Source organism: Mesocricetus auratus, unplaced genomic scaffold (genome assembly GCF_017639785.1).
Source record: "Mesocricetus auratus isolate SY011 unplaced genomic scaffold, BCM_Maur_2.0 Super-Scaffold_4256, whole genome shotgun sequence".
Classification (NCBI taxonomy): Eukaryota; Metazoa; Chordata; class Mammalia; order Rodentia; family Cricetidae; genus Mesocricetus; species Mesocricetus auratus.
The window spans coordinates 110,128,444-110,143,053 of NW_024429182.1; the positions used below are offsets into that span (position 1 = coordinate 110,128,444).

The 14,610-nt window shown below is 37.2% G+C and overlaps 1 protein-coding gene across 4 annotated transcripts in view; it reads right to left on the reverse strand.

Annotated features, from left to right (window-relative positions):
- Grm5 (glutamate metabotropic receptor 5) overlaps positions 1–14,610 on the reverse strand; it is a 456,261-nt gene that overhangs the window by 77,092 nt on the left and 364,559 nt on the right. For all 4 annotated transcript variants that reach the window (XM_013124694.3, XM_005085371.3, XM_013124691.3 and 1 more), the window contains exon 6: positions 3,442–3,688. In XM_013124694.3, the coding sequence (XP_012980148.2) occupies positions 3,442–3,688 (247 nt within the window). The remainder of the gene's footprint in view (positions 1–3,441; positions 3,689–14,610) is intronic.

A 14,610-nucleotide genomic window follows, 5' to 3' on the forward strand; every position in this document is an offset into this window, starting at 1 on the left:
CTAACAATTAGGGTTAAATGTTGGCAAAGAATCTGGCTGTGTTCTGCATAATTGAATTAGAGTGAATTTCAAAATAATGGACTGAGTTGTTTGGAGAAGGGAAGGAAGATGATGGGTTGATAAGGGATTCCAATAAATTGCCAGATTTATGACAGTATCCTACATACTATAACACCAAAGCTATGGGTTGACTTGTTTCTGTTCCTGATCAGATTTACAGTAAGGGAGCAGAAAGTTATAGAAACTCAGTAATTCGGTGAGGAAAAGGTTGCAAGTGTGAAGTCTGTTAAGTTGCAGGCAGAGTGGACAAAGTGGATCTGGAGAGTGACTATAACTCTAAAAGTATCAGGTTCACTAAAGGTAAAGCAGAACTTTTGCAATAGAAAAGGTGACCTAGAGGGAGGATCCCACCCATTGGTAACTCAGGAATATAATAAAGATGGCACCAAGCCATGGCAGTGGAGATTTGCTTGGACAAAGAGAGTCATTGGGTATTGTAATCAAGCTGTGGGACTAAGAAGTGCTTTCTCAGGTTCAGCTGAGTGCTCAGCAGAGGCTTTTGCTGGATGTTCCAGGTGGGACTTCACATTCCTTCTGCCACAGCCTCAAGTTGGTTCCTGCTCTGTGAATTCTCTACCATGAAGGACTGAACTCTCAAGTCAAGGGGTTGATCATTGCTCCTGTACATTGTTTCCTGTCAGGTATATAATCACAGCACTAAAGATGGTTATCAGCACACTCGTGTCTTCCTTTCTCTGTCTAGAATCCTTTCACAATCCTGATGGTTTAGCAGAATCCCTCACTACCTCGAGCTCCTCTGTATCTTTTCTCAGCTAGGGAACCTGTTAGTCTAGTGTAGAAGATAATTTTGCCTCACAAAGCCTAATGTAATTCCTGAAAATACGTTTCTCTGAAAATATATTTCTTTCATCTCGACCTGGTGGATTGTAAGACTGATGTATAAGGTTAGGTATTGAAGTCTGGAGTACTGAAATCATTAACACTCCTTTTCTAGACTCTGCCTTTGAATGAGACACAGTCATTCAGGTGTGTGTCAGTTAGTGTGTGAGTGTGTGTGTGTGTGTGTGTGTGTGTGTGTGTAAGCAAGTGTTTGCTAATATTGCACAAGTGGATGTCAGAAGAAGAACAATAGCCTTGGGTATCCATCCTTGGAATCCTTTGGTCATTGATCATTATAACCTTCAGTCATGTTTGAGACAAGTTCATTCTCTCTCTCCCTCCCTGTCTCTCCTCCCTCCCTTCCTCTGTCTCTCCCCTGCCTCCCCTCCCTCCCTCTCCTTCCTCCCTTCTCTCCTTCCCTCCCTCCCTCCTTCCCCCCTCTGTGTGTGTGTGTGTCTATTCCAGGTTGGCTGACCCATCTGCTTCCCAGGGATTCTCCTGTCTCCACTTGCCACAGTAGAAATGTTGCAGTTATTGATACATCTTACTTTGTGAAGCTTTATGTGGGTTTTGGAACTTTGACTTCAGGTCTTCATGTTAGCTTAAGTTCTATACCACTGAGCTATCTCCCTGTCCCCCATTTACTCTTTATAAATCTCATTCCCTAAAGGAGAATAAAAATACTGCTTACTTCATATGATTAAAAATAGTGTTTAGCTTAGTGTGTTTTCTGAACCATATACACTCAGTAAATGTTAGCTATATTTGTATTTTTGCAGATTGGGTCTTATTGTGTTGCCACATTTGGTTGCATGCATATTTTATAAATACTATATATATGAACTAGAAGCACTGACAAAAAGTTGCAAAATAATTCTGATAATTATTAATGTTTTAATTTAATACCTACATTTAACAGTGCATGGCTAGACTTCATAAAATTTGTTTGTGAAATAGTATGCATGCCATTATTGAAGAAATATCTAGAATTTTATGTCTTCAAGATATTTAAAAAGGGTTGAGGAAGCAGTGTTCCCAAAGTACCTCTATTACAAACTATTAGGAGATCTGTGAATGAGGCAGTGATGTTTTGTTTAATTCATTATGGTTTCCCACTGAGTTGGAGATGAGCCACCAGAGATATTTCCTTCTCATCTGCTTTGTGGCTCTGGCTTGGACACATGACAAGAAAGCTCTTGAGATGTTGATGCTGCCATCACCAATCTATTAACAGGGCCAAGGGTAACATCAGTGCTATAGTTTACACAAGTACAATAAATCCATGCCCAGGAATCAGAGTTTAAGCTTAGTACTGAGACAGACAGTACGTGTGAAATTTCCTTTGGTACTAATAAAATGTTTCTATTTCCCCACAGTGAACATAGAGAGGATCCCCAAAGTAGAAAATAGTCAAAAGCCAGTTAGTTTTGCAGATATCTGGGCTAGTCTAAAACCGTTCAAGTCTTTAAGTCTCTAGAATATATGAAATACTCAGTTTTTCACTTGGCCATAAGAACCCAGATCTAGCTGTCTGCCACTTTGGCAGTGAAGCTTGGGCAATGCTAACAGCTGTGTCCAAGGCCAGCTCGAGCTTACTTCAGGTTGTGGAAAAGTGCTACACCAAGGCTGCTGGCAGAAGGTGTGGCCACATGGGTTCCAAGTTGAGGCGGTACTCACGAGTCGTTCTCTTGGCAGCACGAGCTGCAAACAGTGTGCAGACAGTTCTTTGAACACAGATGCTAGGCATAAGCTGCTGCTGGGAAAAGAACATGGCACCAAAGAACCCTTTGGGTTTTCATTTCTTTATTTATTTGGTCGGGTGTTTTTTGTAGAGTAGTGACCTAGCTCTATCATAACTCATTATAAATCCAATTAATTATCCCCATGTATTCAAAATATAGTGTTTAACAAAATAAATCTTTAAAGTAGGAGATAGAGATGATTTCTGATAAGTTTTCAATACCTAGTGATTTCCCTAAAGACTGGCTTATAATTATGAACAAGTTCCATAGTTTTCAGTCACCTCTCGATATATATTAGAAAATTCAGAGTGAAAGGCAGCTTGCTACCTCAATAAGGAAGAAAGCACTTCTGTTACAGGATAACAGAATAAAGTTATGATGTGTCTCTTCCACAGTTTGAGTGAACAGAAGAGAAGCCTCCTCACCCTAGTTCTGGGCTATCAGAAATGGAGTTGTTCTTGTCTGAGAATAGTGTTGCAATAAGAAGTAACTAAAGACTGGCAATAACCTGACAAATGAGCCCTGAGAGACCCTTGCGGTGGATTTTATTTGTCTATAATAAGCTGAGGGTCCTGCCTCTAAATTTATGCCTCAGAAATGGTGATGCATCAAAAAATACATAGTGGGTAATAATGTCAGTGCTCTTCCTTGGCCACCGGAAATTGAGGTTGTCCCTGTCTGTCTCCACTCCTTTTGAAATATGAGCCTTAGCCAAACCAGTCCCAGAAACCTGACGAACCAAAATAGAAGGTGAGGATTATTCAGGAGTTGTTGTCAACAATGAGAATTGTAATGGTACCTTCCTGGAGAGTCTCCATTTTCATCAAATAGGATCATATCTCCAGAAACTCCAGTAAAATTGGTTTTCATAAGGGAGTCCAAAAGTTTCCGCCCATCAATTGGCTTCATGGCATCACAGAGTCCTGCATAGCCTGGGCACAGGGACATCTGCATGTTGTGGAGCCCATAAGCCATAGAATAGATAGCATTGATCACAAATCCCATTTTGGAATCTTGAACATGATGTGTTCTTAGAGTCAGAGAACCTGTTGAGAAATAAATTAAGAATTAACTTTGAAATATTATCCAGCTGTCCTCCATAGCCACACTCATAGTTCCCAAACATTTAGAAAGATCTTGTCACATTCATAAGTGGGGATTGAAGTAAGAAATGAGGGCTAGCATGTTTTTCTTAACTGTTCTAGACCACTTGTGGGTTTTGTTTCAAAAACATGGGGAAAGATGTGATTCCCTAACTAGATCAATGGCTTAGGTCAGAATAGCTTTGTATTTCCATTTATCCATTTACTTAAATGTCAAATTAGTTTCCCTAGTCACCTATGATGTAGCTTCCTGGCTCAAACATCCTTAACCAATCTGCATTTCCACAGATAGTAAGTCTTTCCACTGAGAGAAGTAGCTCCACTCATACTTGATCTTCACTATACCTACTTAATAATTTATCATCCAGCTCCTCCAATCTCAAATCAATCTCAAAACTATGAATTCATTAATTCAATAAAAACTTATGTTGTCAAGTAATACATGAAGTTGTGTTATTTGTGAGCAGTGAGGAAACAGTGGTGAATTAAGTATGGATTTGGAGCCAATGAAACTTGTTCAATAACAGTCCTATTGCTAATGGCCTGATTTATGAATTCAAGATCACAGTGAAAAACTTAAAAAACTAAAATGAAAACAACTCTCTTTTTCTCCTAGATATTCAGTATCTCTTTGAGGCAGAAATTGCTATACTTAAAAGGGATAGACAATATTCTAGTTTATTGTTTCTCCAAGACTTTATTAGTTTCATTCATAAATTAGCATACAGATGCCATCACATAAATGGTAGTACACATAGTTTTTTATATCCTTCTTTTATACTGTACTGTGGAGGTGATATCCTTTCCTTGTAGGAATCCATATGGGTGTTACATTATTTAACTGGCTGAAAAATATTCTGCTATACTTATAAAATCCCTTAATAATGCTGGATGAGTGCTTTATACTTTTCTGCTGGTGTTACTAAAACTGATTTTTATCCATTAAATTTTCCCTTTGACAATTTCATACCATAAATTATTCATTCTTATTACTGCCATACCTACCCTCTCTTCCACCCTTCCACATCTGTCAACCCTGCCCTTTTCCCAAAAAACACCATTTACCGCATTCATGTTTTTATTTCTTTTTAAATAGATTAAGGTTGTTCCTTGACTATGCCATACATGTGTATAGTGTATTGGATGTGCTATTACTCTATACCTTCTTTTATTCCACACTGCTGCTCCCCCCATCACTACAGGTCCCTTTTCCACAAATACGGTTTCTGTCATTACACTAAACATCTTAAACATAAATCATAAATTACCTGTTTGAAAATTTCCTGAAGCTTAGATTTAAGTCTATGCTTTTTCTTTGTTTTTTTTCATTTGTTTGCTTTGTTTTGTTTTTTTTTTTAGCTGTGCTAATAGCCTTTAATTGGCTTTCCTTACATTTAGGATTTCCCAAGAGTCTACACTGGTCACAGACGCTATCTTTGTAGCTTATCTTAGAACCTGATACAAAATTGGCACTACTAATGAAAGATGAGTATGTGAATTAGGTCAGATGAATGACAGGACACCTCCACAAGTGTCACTCTTCAGTTTGTCAAATCAGATTACTTTGTAGGACAGTGCTCATTTAAGAAAAACTGAACAACAGAAATTTATAACAGGATCTTTTCATGTAGACTAGTTCATCTACTTCTGTTTTGTTCTTTCAAGGCAGGGTTTCTCGATGTATCCCTGACTGTCCTGGAACTTTCTTTGAAGACCAGGTTGGCCTTGAACTCACAGAGATTCATCTGTCTTTACCTCCCAAGTGCTGCGGTTAAAGGTGTGAGTCACCACTGCCTGACAAGTAGTTCATTCATTTAGTCAGTGTGATTTCACTATTTAATAAAACTACCTGGGAAAAAAATCTATGATTCAGCCAATATGGACTAACCTGTCCCTCATTTCTCTCATAAAATACAGTGTAAATCATTGCTTAACACCAACACCAACCATTTGATGAAGTCCGTATATGATGAATGTACAAGACTGTGGAGGCTTTGACAATAGAATTAGTAATAGAACCACAACTGGAGAGATAAGATGCTAGGTTACAGGTTGGAAACTAACCAGTTAGCTGCTTTCTTCTTCTTCTTCTTCTTCACTCAGCCCTTTCTCTCCTTCTTACCTTCTTTCTCTTCTCCCCACCTCTATCTGTCTTTTACTCTGTAGTTTGTATAATTAGGTGGAACTAAAAATCAAGATACCTGCACTTCAACTTCTTGACTTCTGGAATTACATGAATGTATCGCTACACCTGCACATTTTCCTTAAGTATTGTTCATGCAATTTAAACAGGATCAACATTATATAATACCAAATTTGAAGTAGGAGAAAACCACACCATATAATCATATAGGTGTGATATAAAAGCCTCACTATTATCTCCTGTCTTCTGTTTATGTATCTAAATGACATGTTTTTGTTTGGTTTAATAGTCATTCTTCAGATGTCTCAGAAAAATTTACGGAGTTAGAGTTATAGTTAATTTTTTGATATTGCTGCTTTATATCTAGAGGGTATTTCTTCTTTATTAGTTCTTTAATTCATTGATTAATTGACTCATTCAAAGATGATGAAATTGATTATTATAAAATCATGTATTAGAGTTCGTATTGCATGTCAGAGTGTTGCATGTTGGTGATACAAAGATGAAAAATGTAAAATCCTTGTCCTCAAAAGCAAAAAAATAAACTCAACATCTGAGCCATAGACACAATGATAGCTTGTTAGGAGCCAGGAAATTTAATTTTATTAAGCTAATTCAATGGTCTGAGTGCCCATAATAAAAGGATACATTTTATTCAAACTTCTGTTCTTACTCTGTAAGCTTTAGAGAAAAAAGGCACATAAATTAGTTTGCAAGATGGTCCTCCAAAGAACTGTCAACTTAGCTCAAGCCAGACCCAGTTTGCCATGAGGTTCTGTGCTAACCTAAACTTGTCAAATATTCACAGCCATCTTTGAAGGAGAAATAAAAACAAAGGCTAAACTTTCTGTTTTCTTTAGTCTACATTGGAGATTGGTTTACAAACTTTATTATTTAGGGCCAATTTTAACAGTAAATAATCAAGTCAGAAGTTGCCAGAAGGATTTTCAAATATACAAAACCCCCAATCTGTGATTACAAATTTAATTTTGCAGTCCACAGAATGAGGTCTTTAATTCATCTGGGCAGCTTAACTTTGAAGCTTAGTGTGTGTTAAACAAATAAAAAAATAAGACTACTTCGGGACTGCAAAATCTGGGAGTATGCTCAATGTCAGGGACTTGAGAGAACTTATCTAGTACAAAGGGGGCAGAAATGATGCTTCCACGTTGAACTTGAATTTGGATATAGATTGAACCACCCAAGTGCTAGTTTTTAGAAATTTCAAACAACCAGCTTTGTATACTTGTAAATATAAAAATATAACCATAATTTCCTCATTCTCCCCATTTCAACTCTCTCCATTTTCATGACTTCCTAACCCATGAACTCATTTGAGACTGCTACTTTTTAGTTTGGTTTAAAAACTCAGTTTATAAATGAGAAAAATTAGGCCAAAGGACAAGGAAGAACTTCCCCAAGACTTTTTGTCTCCTAATTCTTTAAATAGTGCTATTTTCATTACTATAGGTACATTAAAATTTCATGATATTTTTAGCAATTACCTCATAACTGGGGTGAAGAAATGAGCAAAGATTTACTTAAAAAATAGCAAGTTGCCTAGTGTTGGTGACTCAGGCCTTTAATCCCAGCATTCAGGTGGGACAGAGGCAGGCATATCGAGGCCAGCCTGGCTTACAGAGAAAGTTCTAGAACACCTTCCAAAAACCCTGTCTCAAAAAAAAACCACAACAGAAAGATAGCATGTTAATTATTTATGTCTGCTCTTATTCTAAATGCCCAAATACTTTTATATTATTTCTTTGACCTTCTGTGTGCCCACCAGTAAGGAGAAATAAAAAGAATAATGTAAGGGAAGGCAGTAAAGCATGTTCGAGAAGGTAATTGGATGTTTTGGGGGTGCTATTGGGCAATACATCGTAACCTTATAATGAAAGCATTGCATAGAATCAAGCACACCCCACTCTGCACACAGCAATGAATTTCACTTATGCACAGTGGGTAGAACAGTCATTTATTTCCTGTTATGACTGAAAGCCAAAGTATATCCCAAAGCAAGTTAATAGTTTACCATTGTGTTTCCACAGAAATGTATGTACCTATACTTCCATTACAACATGTGACATTCTCTCTCTCTCTCTCTCTCTCTCTCTCTCTCTCTCTCTCTCTCTCTCTCTCTCTCTCTGTGTGTGTGTGTGTGTGTGTGTCTGTCTGTCTCTCTGTGTGTATGTGTGTTTGTATATATGTGAGAACAATTAAAGGTATCGTCTCTTAAGAGCTATTCTCCCCATTTTTAAAATTTTTATTTTTGAGATTATAACACAATTACAACATTTCTCCCTTTCCTTCAAATTCTGACCTCTTTTTGCACTAATTGTTATTACATGCATATATGTCCATGCATATTCCTAAATATAACCAGGTCAGTCCATTAAATATTATTTGTATGCATGTTTTCAGGACTGAGTATTTGGCATAGGACAACCAATTTTGTTTTTCCCAAGGGAAGATCACTTTTACCTCTCTCAACTTTCCTCAGTTGCCTTTAGTTCTTTGAGTAGGGCTGAGTTTCACGGACTTTTTCTCATTCATTTTGGCATATCCATTGGTGTTGTCGTTGTACAGCTCACATTTTGACAAATCAAGTTGGTGAGACTTTATTGGCATTGCTTCTGACAAATTTTCAAACTACCAGAAGTCACCATACAAGCTTCCAGGAGAGGAAAGGACAACCAACAGTCCTAACCCAGCTGTGATGCTTATGAACTAAATCAGCATAATTCCTAACAACAATCCATTTACCTTATACCCATAGATAAGTGTAGTCTTTCTCCTTATCAAGGAAACTTCCCTTTAGAAAAGATGTAGTCCAGTACAGACAATATTTTAGACTTTTGAGGCAGAGTCTTCCATGGCCCTGGAGTCAGGTGGCTGTCTGGTCAATAAGACATGGAGATCTCACTATTTCTGCTTTGCTAGCACTGAGATTACAAGTGTATTACACCACAATGGTTTCTGTTTTGATTTGTATTTATGTACTAAGGAAAACAACTTAGCAATTTATTCATCTTCCTACCCAAAACATGTAATACTTTATGACCTATATTAGAAATAAACTTCACTGTACCCCAATAGAGTATGAGTTTCCTGAAGCCTAAGACAATGTTGCTTTTCTTGTATTTTATACAAGCTCTAACACTGTAGATTAAAACAGACATCTCACTCAATCCTTTAATATTTGTTGAACATAATTTTTTCTTGTTTACAAAGCCTCTAATCCTACCATGAGATCTGAGATTAGTACAGAATGGACAATCAGTTTTCCATGAACCAAGTGCACTTTGGCTTTATTTGTCATTATTTTTCCTGCATATAGTACAGTGCTTAGTATTTCCAATATTTTATTGGTGGATCATGGGAGGTAAAAGAACATAGAAATAGTCAGTAGACTTGCTGTATGAGACCTAAGATACAGTGAGTTAGTCAGAGAAGTGGTGTTATAAAGATGGTACAGATGCTTTCCTTGGAGTATTAAGATCCATGGAGCAAGATAGAACAAGGAGAGGAAAACATCAGAGACCAACCACTCAGCTACATAGCAAGTCATGGAGAAAGAAAGATTTACAGAAGTAAGAGAAAGGCAAAAGACTAGAGACAAAAGGTAGACAGGTTAATTTAAGAAAAGCTGGAAAATCCCATAAAAATTCCAGCACAATTTTTCATAAACCTTGAAAGAACAATACTCAACTTTATATGGAAAAATGAAATACTCAGGATAGACAAAACAACTCTGTATAATAAAGGAACCTCTGAAGGCATCACCGTTCCTGACTTCAAACGCTATTATAGAGCTGTAGTCTTGAAAACAGCTTGGTATTGGCACAAGTAATAGACAGGTATACCCTAATATTAACCCACACACCTATGAACACCTGTTTTTTGATAAACTAAAATTATACAGTGGAATAAAGAAAGCATCTTCAACAAATGGTGCTGACATAATGGGATGCTGGCATGTAGAAGACTGTAGATAGATCCATGTCTATCACAATGAATAAAACTTAAGGCCAAATGGATTAAAGACCTCAACATAAATGCAGTCACACTGAACTTCTTAGAAGAGAAAGTGGGAGGTACCCTTAAAGGAAATGATACAGGAGACTGCTTCCTGAACATAACACCAATAGCACAGACACTGACATAGACAATTAATAAATGGGACCTCTTGAAACTGAGAAGTTTCTGTAAGGCAAAGGACAGAGTCAAGAAGACAAAACAGCAGCCCACAGAAGGGGAAAAATCTTCACTATCCTCATATCTGACAGACGGCTGATTTCCAAAATAAGCAAAGAACTCAAGAAGCTAGTCACCAAAACACCAAACAATCTAATTTAAAAGTGGGGTACAGAACTAGAGAACTCTCAATAGAGGTGTCAAAAATGGCTGAGATACTTAAGAAAGTGCTCAATATCCCTAGCCATAAGGGAAATGCAAATCAAAACAACTCTGAGATACCACCTTAACTCCTGTCAGAATTACTAAAATTAAAAACACTAATGACAGTTTATGTTGGAGAGGATGTGGAGAAATGGGAACATTTGTACTCTGCTGGTCGGAATGCAAATATGCACTGGTATAGCCACTTTGGAAATCAGTATGGAGGTTCCTCAGGAAAATGGGAATCAGTCTAATACAAGATCCAGTAATTTCACTCTAAGGTATATACTCAAAAGGAGCACATTCATACAAGGACATCTGTTCAACTATATTAATAGCAGCATTATTTGTAATAGCCAGAACCTGGAAGCAACTTAGATGCCCCTCAACTGAAGAAAGCATAAAGAAAATGTGGTACATTTACACAGAGTGAAAAAAAATGGAATCTTGAAATTCGCAGGCAAATAGATGGAACTAGAAGAAACCATCCTGAATGAGGTAACCCAATCACAAAAAGACACACATGGTATGCATTCACTCATATGTAGATTTTAGAGATAGAGCAAAGGATTACCAGTCTGCAATCCAAACTGCCACAGAAGCTACCTTATATGTCATCCTAGAAGCAGACCCACAGCTAAACACAGCTGAATTCTTGGACTCCACTTGCAGAGAGGGAGGAGTGATGAGCAAAGGGGTCAAGACCAGGCTGGAGAAACAGTTGACCTGTTGAACATCTAATAGTGGAGCCAGTGTTTATCCCTACTGCACAAATGGATTTGGGAGCCCATTCTCTATGGAGGGATATTATTGCAGCCCAGATGCATGAAGGAGGGCCTAGGCCCTCCCCCTAAATGATGTAAGGGACTTTGATTGTCCCCCATGTAGGGTCTGACTGTCCTTGGAGAGTGGGTGGGGGGTAGATTGGGGGGTTAGCGGGGGACATGGGAGGATGGGAGAGTGAGGGAATAGGGGGATTGATATGTAAAATAAGGTTGTTTTTAAAATTAAAAAACAAAACAAATCAGCTGACCTGAACAAGGGGCAGCTCATGGACCCCAGACTGATAGCTGGGAAACCAGTAGAGAACTGACCAAGACTCCCTGAACCTGGGTGTCAGTTAGGAGGTCTGGGCAATCTATGGGGCCCCTGGTTTAGTATTTATCCCTAATGGGATAGGAGGTTTAAGGGGGGGCAGGGGAGGAGGGGAGGGAGAGGGAACTGGGATTGCCAGAAAAAATACTTGTTTCTAATTTTATCAAATAAAAACAAAAAGCAAAGCTGGCAAGAAACAAGTCAAGCTAAGGCCAGGTATTTATAAATAAGAATTATGTCTCTATGGGTATTTATATAGGATCTGGGTGTTGGGCCTCCCCCAAAGAGGAAAAAACAAGGAATAACAATACATGGCTTCGACAAAAATATAATTAGCTTCCTATCATAATTGTAGTCCAGTGGGCACTTTATTTTGAAGCCTAGATTGGGTCTGCCAGGTAGAACTGAATGGCTGTATTTTCACCTCATGTTGAAAACAAAGAGAATTATACTTTCCAGGTAAGTATAATGAAAACTTGAGAAAACATACATGTAAATCACACCCTGGTAAGAAGCAACACATAACTGAAAACTCACTAATGCTGTATACACTTGCAATTTACATAAGATGTCACTAGATTGGTCTGAGATAATTGCAAATCAGCACTGCCCACATTTGGGAATTTATGACCCTCTCTACTTATAATCCAGGTTTTGATGATGAGGATGATAAAGATTGTTTCCATTAAGGTTTTATGTCTAATTAAAAAGAAAAAGCATGCTAAATTAAAAAGTCATCCCTTATAATGAACTCTGTAATTGAATTAGAAAATTGCAAAAGAATGAATTACCTTGTCATATCCAAACCTTCTGTAAAAAAAAAAACTAAACTGCAATTGCAGAGTTCACAAATTGTACTCAGGAAAGACTAAATGTCACCACTGATACAAAAGACTACATAGAGTAGAACATATGATCATGGAAGATTAGAGACATCTGGTCATCTTTACAGTAAGTTTATGTGCAGTTCTCTCTTCTGAGTGTGGTAGTCATTGTACCAGTGGTGTAGATTATTTATTGTATGAATTACTTTAAATCATGACATTGCTACTTTTAGCCATGTGATAATGATATCATAGAAACCATTTTATCATGAAATGTTTCAAAGGCAGTTATAGAGCAAAGAGAATGAGGAAAGAATCTCCCACAATACCTGTTATCAGCTCCACTACATCCATCACCTCAACTCTCATAGCAAATGTGCAAGCTGAGTTGAGTGTTATATTATGCCCTTGTTTATATGAGAAATGTTAGGCTCAAAGAATGGAATGCCTAATGACACAAAACTAATACTTAAGGAGTTAGAATTTCAAAGTCTACTTCAAGGAGATCCTACAGGTGTACTTTTTGAAATACACTTCTATTTTCTCTTAATTCTCAATGAACATCCAATAGCTACACTTACAAATGCCATTTCCTATTCATGAGAATGAAAATGATAATCCTGGTAATTTATGAGAGAATCTGAAGAGAAAATGAGAGAGTGTATGTAACATTTTGACCAATAGGAAACATAAAAAATTATTAAGAAACTAATACTATAGTTGTAACTTTGATATTATCAGTTACTAATTTTTTTGTATATAAGAAATCTGAGATTCATGTATGTTGAGCAACTCTTCAATTGGTAAAGCACTGTCACCATATGGAGTTAAGAGCTTCCAGATAGGCTAGATTGGTGTTAAAGGAACATGAAGGAGTATAAGAAATATTTTCTGTAAATATTATCTTTGAAACTTAGTCCTAGCTTAGCATCTGCATGCATGTCATCAGTGCTCCAAACGAAGTGAAATGCCCTGTATCCTTTCTGAAGGATGTCATTTCATCTTACATGGAAGACAAGACCCAGTTGCATGAAACACACTATACTACATCTCCTCAGTGATGTGGAAATGGGGCATGGTAGTGAAGGATTCATTTTCTCCATTTCACATAATTCTTCAAAGGTCAAATTGGTTTTAGTGGTGGAATTTACTCAAACAAATGTTTTATATTTATAGCTAGTAGCATATCATAAAACTCCATTTAGAAGCATGGATTCAAATTATGATACTTCATTTGTCAGTTATTTTTCTTTGCTTGACCAACTAATTAACTTCTTTGTGCTTTAGTTTGCACAAATAAAGCATGAAAATAGCAATGCTTGAGGATGAAGAGATATTTGCTAGTAAAATAATGAAATGAAGCCATAAATTACTTTATAATATTGACATTAGTAGTTTATAATGTATTGATTTGAAGGTCATGCATGCCAGTTCTACTGTGAACTGCAAGCTATCTTTTGTGAAGCAATTAAAAATATATTCATTACTACATAAGAAAGAATTTCTGTTTTTGGGATCTAATTTTATTGGAAATTGGGGTGGAGATGTATTCTTATCTGGTAGCCTTTCTGGGATCATTAAATGTTTTTACACTCTGTAATGTCAATTTGTTTTGTAGCTACTTCTGCCAAGGTGAAACATGTCTTTGTAGATAGTACAAGGAGACTTATATAATTGAGGGCACTAGCATATCTTAAGAGGAACAAGAAGTTTATGAAAGTTATGAAACACACAGCATCCCTCCTTGGATTAATATATATAGTAGGGTTCTATGGAAGATGCTGTTCTTTTGTGGGTAACTATTATAGAACTTCCTTCAGGTTGGGCAGAGGGCACAAACAATCAAGCTCAAGCTATCTTTGAGTGCAGAATTCTTGTTGGGGAGAATCTCTATGTGGTATAGGGTAATACAGATTCTTAGTGAGTGAGAACTCCTATGTTAGTGGAACAATGTCCCCAAGTAGCTGATAAGCTAGATAATGTATTGCAGTCCTTGAAAGTAGCACAGATAAGATGGGATCATAAGAAAGTTATGGCAATAGAAGTGCAGACTGGCACTATCCTGATCCATGTCTAAAATCCACATATGAGTGAGTACATACCATGTTTGTCTTTTTGTGACTGAGTTACCTCACTCAGGATGGTTTCTTCTAGTGCCGTCCATTTACCTGCGAGCTTCAAGATTCCATTGTTTTTTTCTGCTGAGTAATACTTCATTGTGTAAATGTACCATATTTTCTCTATCCACTCTTGTGGAAGGAAGTGGCGATAGGGTGGGAGGCTGGGGGATTGTGGGGGGGATGTGGGAGGAAGGAAGGGAGAGGGAACTGGGATTGTCATGTGAAACAAGCTATTTAAAATTAAAATAACAAAATAAAAAAGAATGTTATGACAAGAGTTATGTG